The sequence below is a fragment of the Panonychus citri genome, unplaced genomic scaffold, assembly GCF_014898815.1.
Source record: "Panonychus citri isolate SS breed McGregor unplaced genomic scaffold, ASM1489881v1 Contig00107, whole genome shotgun sequence".
Taxonomy (NCBI): domain Eukaryota; kingdom Metazoa; phylum Arthropoda; class Arachnida; order Trombidiformes; family Tetranychidae; genus Panonychus; species Panonychus citri.
The window spans coordinates 108,477-124,394 of record NW_026515512.1 but is presented as its reverse complement, the minus strand read 5'-3'; the positions used below and the strand labels follow the sequence as shown (position 1 = coordinate 124,394).

At 31.9% G+C, this 15,918-nt stretch overlaps 3 protein-coding genes across 3 annotated transcripts; all 3 read right to left on the bottom strand.

Annotated features, from left to right (window-relative positions):
• Positions 1–74: 74 nt before the first annotated feature.
• LOC128389292 (disintegrin and metalloproteinase domain-containing protein 10-like) lies at positions 75–9,074 on the bottom strand. Its single transcript, XM_053348850.1, has 14 exons — positions 8,662–9,074; positions 8,251–8,346; positions 6,772–6,872; positions 6,170–6,508; positions 4,919–5,644; positions 4,586–4,851; positions 4,376–4,504; positions 4,127–4,304; positions 3,555–3,714; positions 3,328–3,423; positions 3,033–3,114; positions 2,623–2,750; positions 570–819; positions 75–476 (listed from the first exon to the last, which is right to left on the bottom strand). Exons 1-14 carry the CDS (start codon positions 8,766–8,768, stop codon positions 183–185), a joined length of 2,952 nt encoding a protein of 983 aa, XP_053204825.1. The 5' UTR covers positions 8,769–9,074; the 3' UTR covers positions 75–182.
• A 327-nt stretch (positions 9,075–9,401) lies between these two features.
• Positions 9,402–11,625, bottom strand: LOC128389287 (serine/threonine-protein kinase pakD-like). The gene is made up of 4 exons (XM_053348843.1): positions 11,402–11,625; positions 10,344–11,321; positions 10,106–10,250; positions 9,402–9,982 (listed from the first exon to the last, which is right to left on the bottom strand). The coding sequence occupies exons 1-4, from the start codon at positions 11,623–11,625 to the stop codon at positions 9,716–9,718; spliced, it is 1,614 nt and encodes a 537-aa protein (XP_053204818.1). The 3' UTR covers positions 9,402–9,715.
• Positions 11,626–11,723: 98 nt separating this feature from the next.
• LOC128389293 (BTB/POZ domain-containing protein 1-like) lies at positions 11,724–15,781 on the bottom strand. Its single transcript, XM_053348852.1, has 7 exons — positions 15,626–15,781; positions 15,115–15,284; positions 14,699–14,890; positions 14,133–14,525; positions 13,615–13,956; positions 13,142–13,528; positions 11,724–12,958 (listed from the first exon to the last, which is right to left on the bottom strand). Coding segments are annotated over exons 1-7 (1,644 nt in total). The 5' UTR covers positions 15,627–15,781; the 3' UTR covers positions 11,724–12,799.
• Positions 15,782–15,918: the final 137 nt, after the last annotated feature.

Sequence of the window (15,918 nt, the reverse complement as noted above, 5' to 3'; positions counted from 1 at the left end):
TCTGGGAAAAAATTTATGTTTTGATTGTTGTTGTTGTTGTTTGGTTTAAATGAGTGATTCGGAAAATTATCAAGTTGATTGATAAATATTATTTTCGTTTATTTTTAATTAACTGAAATGATTAAACATTTTTGTTGTTTTTTTTTGATTCTGTAAATTTGGATCATCAACAGAATAGTGATTTAAACCCATCCATTGCCTGTTAATCCAAGTGGATGACAGTGGAATTCGTGATTATCATGTTGATGATAATTTAATTGATGGCCAAAGGCTAAACTTGTTCGTACAAGATTACCATGGTTACGAACCATTGCTGGTCTGGAAGACGATGTTGATGAAGATGAATTGTGCCGATGACGAGCAAAAACTGAGGCGGTTGATGAGGATGAAGATGTTACATCCAAACAATTAGATTCAAATAGTTCACTTTTAGGTATCTCGTAATTACGTTTCTCAAATACTTTCACCAAGAGAAACTGTAAAAGGAAAGAGAAAATTAAAGTTTAAAAAATGTAAATCAATTAATCCACTAAATAGACATTGAGAATTGAAGATTACAATTAACTTACAACAATTAAAAGAGCCATAACACATAAGATAATTACACAGATCCATTGCTCGTTCAACCAGCGTTTAATTGAGGCCATCGATTCATTTGATAATAGAAAACGTCTCAAAGTGGCCAAAGGACCGGAAGGATCGACTTCTCGACATTGTTGGAATATGTCACAATATCCGTTATAGTTGTTACATGGTGTTCCTGGTTTGGAATAAAGATCAGGCACATCTAAAGGGGCAGTGTTCCACTCGAATGATGATCTTCAAAAGAAAATTAGTCTTTTTATAAGAAACGGGTTAATTGATAAGAGATGAAAACTTCATTCTGATCGATCATCAGACAAGACTTTGGGTTAAATCACTAATCAAGGAGTTCAAGGGGATATCAAAATTGAGAAGAATATAAATAAGGAAATTCTTAAAAGCACCAAAGTGTCTAAATATTAGAACACAAAAAAAAGAAAAAAAAGAAGAATTGGATTGGATTGGCTGTCGAAATCATTTATAGAACTTATTAAATTAGCATTCTTCACATTAGAATGACCAATGGAGGCTTAAGTCTATTGTAATAGATGAGTTTATTGGTCGTGGTCAGAATTTAATAAGATCCATGAGGCGAAGTTGTTTAGGTTAATCGACAACTGACTTCGGTGATGAGATATGGGTGAGCGTTGACAATAGCTCGAGCGCGTTCACGGCGAAGCTCTTCTCGAATAATCATCAATATTTTACCAGTAATATTGACTCGATCATTAGTCGTCGGAGAGGTGGTGCCCCAAGGTCTTGGTTTGCGACTTTCAATCACATGAAAACCTGTAGCCAATAGATGCTCAGCAAGATCACTATTCTGGGTGAATTTCAGCCAATTTGCCATGAAAGCAGAATGAATTTTTTTATCTTCCCATGAAGCAGCATGCTCATAATAAACTTCCTTTGGAATGAGAGCATCTTCATATGGATTAAGTGAACGACGGGTTTTTGGGACCAAATCAACTGATTTACAAATAACAGCTTTGTATCGATAGAAATAGGCCTTTGCTGATGGATATCCACCATATCCAAGGGTCGAATCATCGTTCTTTATCATGTTATCACGAAAATATTCGGGATCCAAAGGACTAAGGGGTTTGATTAAAAAAGGCCTTGTAGATCTTGACAAATTGGTTAACTGCTCCATTTTACTTTGAATCAGATCATAATCAAAACGATCAAATTCAACGTCAAACAAACGGACAATAGATGAAGGCATAGTTGACGAAGACATAATAATAATGTAGAAACGCACTTGACAGAAGCAAAAGACGAACTGTTGAAACAGGTGAACAAATGACCTATTTAAAGGTTCTCACTAAGGGAGACAAACAAGACTCCCACACTCTCTCTCTCTCTAATTTGATGATTGACTAATTGGAGTCACAGGCGCTTCCTTTGGATGCTGTTCAGTGTATTAATAATTTTCGGGTTGAAATTGATGAGAATTCAAAAAATTCATGAAATGGAACAATTGGAAAAATATGAACAACTATTATCACTTTCACTCTTTAAATGATTTAAATTTTCTTAAAGCGCAAATGCTGAAGGTGGAGCTCACTAACTAGTGGTAACCTGATACATCGATCATTAAACCAGAAAGATGATCGATTTTTAAATTAGTCTCGTGATTTTTAAATTTGCTAATTAAAGAGAATAGTTAACAAGATTTAGATATTGACTATAATCAATTAAATATTTACTCTACACAATTAATATTATAGCATAAGAGTTTCATAAGATTAGTCGATGTATTGACCTCGGGCACTCAATCAATTTTCAACATTTATAAATAAACAAAACAATTTAAAGTCTTTCTTTACAATTATTTTATGAGTTCACAAGGTCACATGAAAATCTATACAAAATAACAAAATAAAGTGATTGTTTATTTTGTATCGATATTTTTAAAAGTGATATTGTGTGAAACAAATGCTATCGAATTACAAATTACAATAGTAATAAACAGTATAAAAAGCCTTTGATATATCAGAAATGAAGTTTTCGATAAATTAATTGAATTTTATCACTCACTTGCAAGTTGAATCATCGCCAGGGAATCGACAGCAAAGTTCACATAATTTGGTATCGGGCTCATCGAATTTCTTTTTACATTGACATGATTCCAATCCATAGGCGATACAAATAGATCCAGTGCATTCCTAAGTGAAAGAACAAAAAAAAACAATTAAGACACAATACGAATGTAATAATTTAAGGTCGTTCTGTTTAATTGTTTTTCCTTGAAAACAAACTCTCTCTCTCTCTCTTCTCAATTAAGACTTATTGAGAAGGACCCGCTGGGTATAAAGCAATTGACCCGCTAAGGCCGCGCTCTAAGGCGTAAAGTTAATTTTGATGATTAGGATAAAATAATAATTCACAGTTTAGACTAAACTGGCTAAATAGAAAAATAGAAAATAATTAAAGGTATTAATACTTACTCCCATGAAACAGACTGATTCTTGATTACAAACTGTTTTGTTGGGGACGAATGTAGATGGTGGACAACCAGGACCTTGACCAGTGTTTCTCAGTTAAGGAATTATGATTGTAATTGGAAAAGCGATCAATTCGAACCATGCAAAGGTGCAATACTCACCGAGTAATCTCAAGGAATCAACAAAAAGGAAAGGTTGATCTTCATGCAAAAAAATTCCAAATTTTAAATACATGCGGGAAGAGAAAAATAATCTAATAATATTAGATAAACAATTATTCGATGTATGAAAAGGATATTTGCAATAGCTTGCAGTTCGGCAGCCATTATCATCTCGGCATTTATTTCCAACGGTAAGGCGACAATCATGGGCACAACATGGACCTTGGCTTGGACTGAACAATGGAATCAAGTTTTTTCATGAAAGTAAACAAAAAAATATCCTCATATGAGATTTCAGTTCATTCATGTGAAATGTCATCGTAGTGGAAATTCAATCGAAAGGGTGAATCGGGTGTTACTTTACCTGCAGATAACATTGGGTCTAAGGCGACAGGGAATCTCATTTTTGGGTGGATTCGATTGCATTGGAAAACAACAACTTTCCGTACAGTCTTCAGCCCAACCACAATCGCATTCCTCCCCTGGTTCAACGACCTCATTACCACAGATAGATTCTTGAGGTTCTATAGGGAATAGGTTAGAAAATCGAGAGTAATAAAAGATAATAAATGAAAGATAATAAATATAAATAAATATCTAAGTATTAACAAGAATCAAAGAATAACAATGAGAATGGAAATAAGAAAAGTAATAATCTTCATGAAGAAAATGCATCAATTGGACAAATGGAAATTCTCTTGATTCTGATTTATAAGTTGCTCTTATTATCTAATGTTATTATTTTTTTCTTGCTTCGTTAAGACTTATGACAATTTGTAGTAAATTTATCAGGATAAAATTGAGATACATTGATGTACTTTCAGGGTAGACTTGGTAAAAGGTGATCTAGATACATAAATCATTTGATTGAACTCTCGTCATTATTGGAAGAGGATACAGAATTCATCATGAATTAGCCAAAAGTTAATCAATTACCTTGAAAACAGCCCTTTGAACTTCTTGCTTTGGTATTGAGAACAGCGTTGATACTTTTTAGGCTACAAAGTGAAAAGTGATTGTTGTTGCGCTTATCACCGGAGGTCGCACGAGCAAACATTATGTAATTTCCGTCTTCTCCTCCTGGAGCACAACTTCCCTCATTTTCGGGGTCATGCTAGTGAATAAGACAAAGAATAATTTATATGATATAATGACAACGAATTAGATAATGATGATTAATATTACCGGTGATCCAAAATTATGACCAATCTCATGAGCCAATGTAACATGACTAACTATGGGCGGAACGTGTTTACCATAATTAAGAAGAGTAACTATTCCAGTATTGAGACTTTTCAAGCTACCACGATAATGCTGAATGAACGAAAGAAACGAAATTTAGAGACAGAAGAAAATCAATCGAAAAGATCAATAGATGATTCAACTAATACAAACCCCATTCTTTTCACAAACTCCACCAGCGTTTTTTAAATCGCCAGTCCAAGCAAGACCTAATGTTCCACCTTCAAAATCTCTGTACGTGAACATATAAGCTAAACAGAAAGCGTCATAATCTTCCTCTGAAAATAGTTCTAAATATTTTTCCACTCCATAAGACCCTTTGTATCGATATACAGGATCTTTGAGAGCTTCCGTTGTGTGAACTTTAATCCGTTTGATTAGAAATGAAATATTATCCGATCGACCATCTTGATTAAAGTCTAAGAATAACAAAAGAAAACGATTATTATCATGGATCATTTCAATTGGAATCTTTATCCTTATTACCTGTTGATCGATAGATATTGTTAACCTTTTGTACATGGCGTGTCATCGTTTCAATACAAGCCTCTTCACTTCCCATTTTCTCGTAAAATAAATGATCGGCTTGCAGGTAAAGCATACAGGTTGTCTTTTTTGGATCAATTACAAAGTGCCTTTCATGTCGCTCTTCAGGCCAATGAGCTCTTTGAACGGCTCGTATTCCATAAGCCTCTGAGTCTCCCTCATAATTGAGTGAATCAAAATCACGCCAATAGGTTTGCTTGAGCTTTAAAGTTGATGTTGACGATGAAGATGAAGATGATGGCGAAACAATTGATGATTGTTGATGAGTATTTTCATTGTCACGCTTCTCTCGATTATGATTGTTACCAGAGATTTGATTCGTTGTTTCATTTGGTAAGCTGGTTACATTTAAAGAATCATTTACTTGAGTACCATTAACAACATCCAGAGTAACCGTTTTAACGATTGAAGATAGACAATAATTTCCAAACAGAATTGATGAAGATAAAGGGGCTAAATTTTCAATTGAATTGTTACATTTAGAAATGTTCAATGTTAATAGTAGAGCATCGGAGACTCGGTAGATTATAGTGTGGAAAGAAGTTGAATTTAAATTAGTGTAACGAGAAGAAGGTTCAATGTAAAATTCTTCTAGTTTAGAACGAATCAGTCCATCGAATAGTCCATCACTAGTGAGAACTCCTTCAACGTGAGAATCATTTTCATCTAATTAGAAAAAAAAAGAAAAAGAAATTAATTAATAAGAAAACATTAAAAATTAATTCAATTCTTCAACTTTAATTGTTGTTTAATTTTCTAATGGAAAGTGTCATCTGGTGTATCCCTTTGGAGACTATGGCTAATTAACACACTAAATTCTGAGAATTGACCAATCAAAAGTGGAGAAAATTTTGATTTAGTAAACAAAGAAAATGAAAAATCTAAATTGTCTTGATTCAGTTAATTGGGAGATTTAATTACATGATGTAGTTAATTTCTAATATTTTTAACAATTAACTTTCTTCTTGTGAAAATGTAGAAAGTTGTAGGTTTTATTTGAGATTAACTGGTGATGTTTTCATTTTCTTTCTATTGGAAGGAGATTAATTTCTGATTGATATTTGGTGAGTAAGAATTGATTGATTGAATTTTAATCAATATTAATTTTGTTTTTCTCTTTGTTTGTGTTATTTTTCATTGTTTATTTAGGATCAAGGTGTTATAATTTGGATTGAGATGGTTTTGGCTTACCACTGAGAGCTCCTGTTAAGGCATTTGTGGTGTCATAATGAAATTTTCCTCTTCTTGTTGATTCAAATATTGTCTCAGATGAGAAAAGGCTGTTGTCCAAAGTTAATTTAAGGTCAAATAGACGATTATAAGCAGTAAAATTTATTAAAATAAAATTCTCTTTGGGTTGGTTATGTGCTTGGTTCCAAAAATTGTTAAAAAAACTATCCATCGATCCAGGATTGTCCTTGAATGTTGATGTTGACCTTTTTGATCGATGGACTCGCCGTTGGTCAAGTAAATAATCTCGATCATAGGAGACTGGTTCATATGGAAGGATAAATTCATTTGATTCAGCAGCTATTTCCAGGAAAAGCAAAAAAAAAACGAAAATAAATTCACCAGAAATAATTGTAATGGAACATGAAGAACAAAAAAGAAACTAAATTGATACAATTGATGGAATGAGCAAAATCAAGAACGAGAAAGGAAACAAAAGGATCAACATCATTTACCATGTAAACAATGTGATCATTTGATTGATTTTCAAGATTAACAACATTATGATGTATTAATGAAAATACAATTGATCAAGTGTTGGTGAAAATCTAATTGATACTTACGATAACAATAATCACCAATCTCCTGGAATCCATCACAACAAATATCAATGGTTATCTTTTTGGTTTCCCAAACAGTTTTGGTAACTTCTTGATATGAAGTGCTAACAATCAGATGAAAAGACAAAGAAATTGATGAAAAAATTTGATCAAATCATTGAACCTGAATTTTGGTAACAATTATCTTCAATCGCAATATAAAACAAGCAACTTTCACCATGATTACAATTGTCAATTACAAATCAACAAAGTAATTAACATGCAAACATTTGGTCTTTGATTGCATACAAAACATTTACCTTAAGTGGTAAAAGTAAAGCAAAGATAATAAGTTATTATAAACTAAATTAAATTGCAAATTTATTTGCATTTAATACTAAACAAACTGAGAACTTTTTCAGAGAAAAGTTGATTAACTAATTGTGAATTAAACTGTTCTCTTAAATTACTTCCAACCTATTAACATGAAGCTCCAGTAAACAAAAAAGGTAAACTAATATTAAATCCTAGTTGATTCTTGTCATTTACAATTTCCAGTTGTCTTACAATTTTAATCATGATTAACATGATTAAACTTGATTCTAATAGTAAAACTAATTGGAAATTGTAATATACAACAAAACGATAACTTTTAATATCATTGACACAAAAAAATGAAATTATATTAAAAAAAATCGTTTCAATTGAACATTTGATATTTACGATTATGTTTACAATTGAATTTAAATTGAACTAAATCAATGATATGAAATATATATGAAAATATTGATAATATTTACAAAAGTTTTATTTGTCTATCATGATAAATATCAAATGATGATCATTGAAATGTCAAAGATGATTGAGAAACAATTAAATGGTGATAATATAACGATGACCAGTGGTCAGAATTGATCCTGATCAAAATATCAACCTTCATATTATCACGATAATAATAATAATAATAAATGTACAATCAAATTAACGAGCAATGAATATGTTTGCATATTAATTTCGTTAGTTGATTATATGTTTATTTACGAATCGATTGGATTAATTGTTTACAAACGAATTATAATAATCAAGATGAAGGGAGAACTTTTTAAATGATATTAAGCAAATTGTGAGAATTATTTTATTCTATTGAATAGAACAAAAGAAAAGGAAAATATTAAGATGAAAGATGAAATTGTTCGTAGTAATAAAAGAGAATCGAAGCAATCGAATAGAGTTTACTCATTCTCGAACATTGTGTATACATTTTATCGATAAAATGGAGTCTATCATGTATATTCCTAGAATTGTATCATCTCAGGAATTCTCAGAGAGAAGTGACAATAATATGACAACAATGGAACATCATAAGAATAGAAATGATTCGTTTTCCTTGTTACTCTTTTTCTTTCAGAATAATTTCCCTTTCATTTCATCAATGTTTCGATATTTTCGATATCAAAGTTGAGGTAGAAATTGATAATAAGTAAATATGATCAAGTAACTTACCGATTTTCGAGACAAATTGGAGGAAATTGTAAACACCAAGTGTAAGATTGTTGATCGATTTCAATTGTACTTGATATGTTAACAGGTTGGTTAATTCTGAGCGAAAAGTAATTGTCCAAAATAATGATGATTCGAGGGAAAGAAAAATAAAACAACATCAATAATCATCAAGAAATAAGTGATTAGTAAATTGGATTAGACGTCGAAGGAAAAAAATCTCAATCAACTGATGAAGTTACGAATTGATAATATTCATTGTACTTGGATTTTTTTTCGAGTTTCATTAAACTGAATCAGCTGATCGATTTTACTTGATTCAGAGTTTGGGTTCGTTTTTTTTTGGAATTTCAATTTAGTTATCTTCGTTAATTGTGAACAATTAAGGGATAGAAATTAATAAGGTAAACATACTCTTTGGTCTTTGGACAAACATTAGGACCTTGGAGACAAACGACCAGAAAATTTCGTACAAATAGTAAAATGAATTGATTTGTACAAAACCATTTAAAATAATCCATTTAATTGTATCACTTAGCAATTAATTAGTATTTAGAGTAACAATTAAGACGTCAATTGGTAACATATAGAAACATTTAGAGTGAATAATATTCAAGGAATGGAGTTGATACTTAGATTGAATTTTGGTTTACTTTGGATGAAAGGGATTTATGATTAATATTATTTTAGACTTTCGTTTATCTGATTAGTTAATTGTTCATAATTGTTGAGAATATTTCTGGATCAATGTATATTTATTCATTTGAATGGATGAGATTGAGAGGAAAGAGAGAAAAATTCTGGTGAAGAATGAGAATCAAATGTTATGTTATTCTCTTTTTCTTTCTTTTTCTCTCTCTCTCTTTCGAATATTTTTTTTCTTTTATCATCATATAGAGAGAAAGAGAGAATTGAAATATTCATATATCATCTTCTTCTGTTCATCATTTCCAATCGATATAAGAATTCTGAGAATTTCCACCAGGGAGGGAAACTGATTTAATTCAAATTCGATCATATTTTGTTTCATTCATCTTCTATCATTCTAACCTGAATAATAATTCATTTGTTTATTTCTTGTGAATGATTTAATTTATAACAGAATAACAATCAGTAAATATGCTTAAAGATGATTTATTAAAACATAGAGTCGATTAGAATTAGGATTCGTTTAATTGTTAAGATTTTTCGTGTCAATTAGCTCAATTGTTTCCATTGAAATAATGAAAATAGTGAATAAAATATATTTTCTTTGGTGATCAGTAAATATGATTAATTACTAATCATGGACAAGGAACATTCTTAGAATCATTTGAATGCTCAATGTTCAAGAGGAATCCGTTTCTCCTATGAGGTTGTGGTCACTTCGTCGACAGTTATAAATTTAATAGGTTTGCAAAACAACATGTAAATAGTTAATTAATTAATGGTGATTTCTTTTCTTCGTTGATAATTTATGAATGAAAATCTATTTTTTTCCAATAAAACGATGTGAACTTATTCGCAATTGATGGAAAGCATGAGTGGCTACAAAATCGATACTTTTGTAAACTGTTGACTGGGAATCGCTTGAATTGCAGTTTTCATTAAGATCCTTTGGTTGATTCGATAATGGTTTGTTTGGATCAGAACAATTAGGAGAATCTTTATCAGTTTTTTTATCTTTCAAATCGAGATCCAGGTAAGTTACATCAGAGCATTCACCTGGAGATTTTCCTGGAGATCCTTTGAGAGACTGAAAAGTATCAATGAAAAGAAGAGAAAATAAATTAATAAGTTGAATGGTAGAGTAAAAGAAAGTTGTAATTTTTTTAACGGTAAATTTTAGGAAATTAGATGAGATGAGATGAGAACAAACCTGATTGTCTAAAGATGAATTTTGTTTATTCAAAGTGGAATAGTGACTAATTGTATCTTCTTCTGAATTTGATTCATCTCGAGGAAAATGATGTTGAAATTGTCTCCCTTGTGAAGAAGCTCCTAGTGTCCCATCATTCAATAGTCTTCATGATAAACATTCAAAGATAAGAATAAATTAATTTACCATTAATCAAACAAATTTGAATCACTAGTTTAATTAGACATAAATTAATTACCTTGTTGGTTTAATATAAGATTTCGAGTGAGCTGGTGGAGGTGCGAGAGTAAATGTTGGACTTGTCGGAGAAACATTTGTATCAGAATCAGAGTCTCGTCGTTTTGGCTTTAAATCTCGATTAACTGCCGGAGGTGTGAGACTTTTGGACAGAGAGCCGCTTGAAGAAAGCGAATCAAATGCAGAGTTTGGTGTAGATGGAGATCGATCACAATTATCCAAATCAAAAGCAATCGTATTATCGTCTAGATAAACAGGTAAAGTTCCCTTGTAATCGTAAGTGAAAACTGGAGGTTTACTTAAATGACCTGGAGGCGCATTAGTGTAAGAATGACTGTTCCCTTTGGTAGTTCGGTTACCAGGAGCGGGAATTGCAGTTCTCATGCTATTAAATACTGGTTCTGATTTTGGGAAATCATAAACATCATCAAGAGTTAATGGTTGAGAGGTTGGGGTGTTTACTATGTTGTTGTTATGTTGATTATTATGTTGATTGTTATTGTTGATAATGTTGTTGATGTTGATGTTAATGTTGTTGTTTGAACTTGAATTAATGGTGGGATTAAATTGGCCTGATGGTGACGATGGTGAATCTAAATGACTATTGAATGGAGTTGAAGGTGATAAATGATCGTTGCTATTAAAATGGTTTGTTCCATAAGCAGGAGAGCAACTTTCGGATTTGCTTCGATTGTTCAACTTCTTAGGCTTGGGTGGCCTTGGCGGTGGTTCATTCCTGTAGCTTGAATGGCCAAATTCACCATTGGGCTTACTGACTCGACTACGAAGGGAAAGAGTTGAATTGTTGGAATCGGAGAGACGCTCATGCCGATTGAGTGTATGACTCAATGGACCAACAGTCAGATTGTGAGGTTTGCTTTTACGAGCATTGAGTGTGTGGGACGATGAGAGAGAGAGACCAGTGGATGGAGAGTTGATCGAAGCGCTACTTTGGTGAAGACACTTGAACGAGGAACATCATAGTTGGTCACCTGATGATGATTGTGATTCAGGTTATGGTTATGATGGACCCCAGGGCTGGGGGTCAGTTGCTTGTACCCCAGTCCATGAGACTGATGAATTGGATGGTGAACACTGGAAGATGAACAAGATGGCAGAGGAGGAGGGGGAAGGTGATGGTTACTGTTAGGATAACCTTTGAAAGAAACTGGTTTCCCAGTATAACATTCAGATATAGGGATGTAAGGCCCAGAAGGTTCGTCGTCAAAATCAATTGGTACTTTAGTTGCTTGGGATGAAGATGCTTCTTTTGACTGGATCATTTGTATTAAGATCAATTGGATTGTGAGGACGATGGAAACAACAACAACAACAATGGCGGAAAAGGCACAACATTAAATTGAGAGAGAGAGAAAGAGAGAGACAGACACTTGTTGCAGTTCTCGGAAAAGCAGGAGAATAGAATTGAATTGAAATGAATTAAAGAGACTCAAAGGAAGAGCAGAAGATGAAGAAAAGTGAAGATGAAGATGATTTGGTTGGAAGAGAAAACATTTAAACGTCAATTAATGCGAAGAGATGGTTGATTGTGATGGAGAGAAGAAAACGAAACTGTAATTGCTGCGAAAAGAAAGTGTTGCATTAATGTGAACAATTATGGAGAAGCAAAAGTGAGGGAAATTTAATAAAATGGTCGAAATTGAATTGGAATAAAAAAGAAAAGAAAAAAAATGTTCTTTTCTTTTGACCTACTACTTTTCGCTGTTTAGGACGTTATGAGAATGTGAGAAAATGAATCAACAAGATGAAGATGAGAAGATGAAAAGTCCAGGATTCTCTTTAAATCTTCTCTTCTCTCTCTTTCATCTTCATCTTCTTCTCTCTTTTTCTTCTCATCGTTTTCGCTTTTTCATCCCAAGAAAAAATTCTCATCTTTCATCTCTCCATCTTCACCTCTCACTCTCTCTCTCTCTCTCTCTCTCTCTTCTTTTTCTCCCTAATCTTTATCGTGCATTTTATCAACTTTTCACATTCTGAAAGTAAATAGTTAATAGAAAGTAATCATTTTTACTTGATTATCAATCGAAAACTTTCACTCTAATCATATGTGATTAGAGAAGTTTTTAAATGCATTTACAATTTATTAATTTAAAACAATAACAATTATTAACAAACGAAATCATAATTGATTTGAGATTCCCGTCCAGTGTTTTCTCCGTGTCTCTGGCTTGTTATCCATTATTATATTGGATACATTTATGATTCGTCAACTTGGTTAACTTACAAAATATAATTGATTTATAATAGTTATAAACATAAAAGGTTAAATTGCTTCTCAATAGTTGATAATAATGATAATAATAACATTATCATTATTAATAATAGATCACAATATTATGAGGATAATACACAAAGATTTTGTGCAATAGAAAACAATTTACAGTTAGAAGGTGTTTATGTCGCTTGATGAAAGATGTAATTTATAAATCTCTAGATTTAAGTGTAAAAAATTAATTCGGGTATCTGTCCATCTTCAATTGAGGTTCCATTGTTACATCCTGCGGCATAAGAGAAGTGGAAAGTTACTTTTCCACCACATATAAGATCAACGACAACCTTTCGACTGCCTCCAGCTCCGTAATGAGAATCAGATCCCTGGATGAGAAAAAGATATTACATTTAAATTGTTGTAAAATAATTTGCTTTTTTTTCTTCTCAAGATTAATTGAAAGTAACGAAACCTTAATTGCTTGAATAAACAATTTTCAGTTTTACTTTTCAGACTTTTCCACAATCTTAATCATAATAAATTATTAATTATTGTTGTGTACAATTTACCTTTAGAGTTGCACATGCAGTATAATTGACGTCAGGCTCAATTTCAACCGGTTTTTTAAACATGACTCGAAATGTTCGTGATGAACCATCACATGTAAATCCGGTATCGTTAGAAGCTAAAACTTTACTGGTACCAGTATGGATAATTTGAATTGTACACTGATAATCGGAGACACCGTGAATTGATCCATACAGACCAAAACCTACAATATAGATTCGTCTGTCAACAACGAAACGTATTCGATCACTGGTTCCACTATAACCCCACCTAAGATCAGTTCTTGCAAAACGACAAACAACTTCTTCTTTTTTAACACATGATCGAGGTTCTTCAGGAAATTCTATGGTTGGCTTTGGATTACGAACAAAATGTAGAAATAGATTAACCTGTAAAGAGGAAAATTTACAATTTAGATAGATAGAACTTGCAATTTTTTAGATTGAGAATTTAAAAGAGTCATAGATAAACTTACACATTCTCTGTCAGTTAGAATACCAGATTCAACAACGTCGGAGGCAAACTCTTCAATGGTCATAAGCGGAAATCTGATGGCGTAAAGAGCTTTACCAAGAACTTTTCGTTGATTTTCAAGGTTGGCTGGAAGATTTTGCCGAGTACATTCAGCTTTGGCCCATTTTATAACAGATTTAAATAGATTAATTTCTTTAATACGAAGAGTATTCCTTTCCAATACGGAGATTAACGTTGCATGATCTATGTCCACAAATCCTTCAGCTTCCAAAGCTTCTTCGGCACTTTTATCAATAGTATCTAAACACATTTGAGCTAAAGCATTTTCATCAAACAAACGAGACTGAAAAATGAGAGAAGAGTAAAAATTACATTTGTATATTAATCATCATGTTGGAAAGATGGAAAGTAAATTAGAAGAAAGATTAATTTATTGCATGTCATGTAAAATGAGATAGTGGAAAAGAAAAGATAATTAGAACAAGAGAAAAGAAGAAAGGAAAGTGTCACAATTCTTACCTGCATAAGAAGCATAAAGGCATTATCAGGACTTAAATTCTGCTTGAGAAATTCAACACATGAATTCTCAAGAATAGGTACAGCGTATTTTTTAGCAGCATAAAGAGTTGTCATAACTGTTTCAGGTCCAATTACAACTTCGTCGGTATAAAGGAAACGAAGAAGAGACATAAAAGCTGCAATATCGGTTATATCGGGTATTTCTATATCTTCCTCTGAGGTTAATTGTCCATTGAACATAACATCAAATACTGGACTTCCAATGGATAAAACAAATTTATGAGCAGGTATCCGATTTGGTGGATTATCATGACCAACAATGAAATGTACATCAGCCAATGTTTCACAATTAAACAATGAAGCTAATCTTTCTTGGACTGTTGTTTTCGATGACTATGGAAAAAGTTAATAAAGGGAAAAATAGAGATTAAGATTAGATATAATGATGAGAGTAAATATTGTTTGTTTATAATCAACTACTAAATAAAATGAAATGAAAACAAAATGTTTGTGACTTGTGATCACAATCTTCAATTCAAATTTAGGTTATTGTGTCTTTCAATTACCTGCCAATTAAAAGCTCTTGTGGCTGTTTCATTATTCTCAATTGAAGTTATGGATAATGATGAATCATTAATTGACTGACAATCTTGAGTGAATGAACCTCCACTTGTTGAATTAAAAGGAGTCTCAGTATCTCTACGGTTATCATTAGTTGGTTCAGTTTCGTTGGTGATACAAACTCGGTTAACAGGTATCTGTAGTAAGAAGTCAATGAAACGGGAAAAAGGTAAAAGGAAACAAATGAAAAGGTCAAATTAGAAGAGAAAAAAAAAAAACTTAACATCAGATAATCGTTCAACCAGAAAGTAAATCAAAATAAGTAATTAGATCAGATTAAACTGTAACTAATTAAAGTTGATTTTCAGTCAGTGATGAAGAAAGAAAACAAACATGAACAATTGAAACATTTACCACTTACACTAGAGTATTTAGATGGTTGACTGGGTGGAGATGAATTAGAAGATGTTGCTGAATCTAAATTATTAGAATCACCATTAGATGTGGGAGATGAGTTCAATTCTAATGGATTCTTTTTACTAATGCCAGTTCCTTTATCTTTATCAGATTCGCTCATACTAACTGGAGACACTATTATGGAGAAGAAAAAAAAACAAAAATAGAAAAAGAAAAAGAAAATTAATCAATCACATTTTGAGTAGCCAAAGCTAATCAATTAAACCAAAGGAGTAAACTCTACTCTTTGGATAAAATCGAGATTTAACCAACTAATAAATTACACAATATTTGATGAAATGAATAAGAATTAAAGATGAAAAATTAACTCATAATTAAAAAGATTAGCAAAAAACAATAAAATAATAGGCAGGGCACTAAATATATGTTACATTTGTTTCCATGATAAAAATTGACTTTTTTCATTATGGAAGAGAATAACATAATCATTTCATTCACTTAGAACCAATACTTACTTGTTCTTCTCTATCGTAGTAAAATATCACTTGCAATTAACGAAATTTCATTAAAATTAACAAATTTAAAAGAATAGAAATAATAATAAATTAAACAGAGAGAAAGACCAATAGAATCACATTTGAGCTTTAAGTTGACCATCACTTTGGGGAAGAAAAAGAATTTACAAAGTTTTTCTATTCTCCTCCAGGTGGCGCAGGCGAAGAAAGAACAACATTTCTGTTCTTTGAAAAAAATTCTACTCGATGGCGACACAATCGTTATATGTTCCATTCTTTTACAGGCCTTGTGA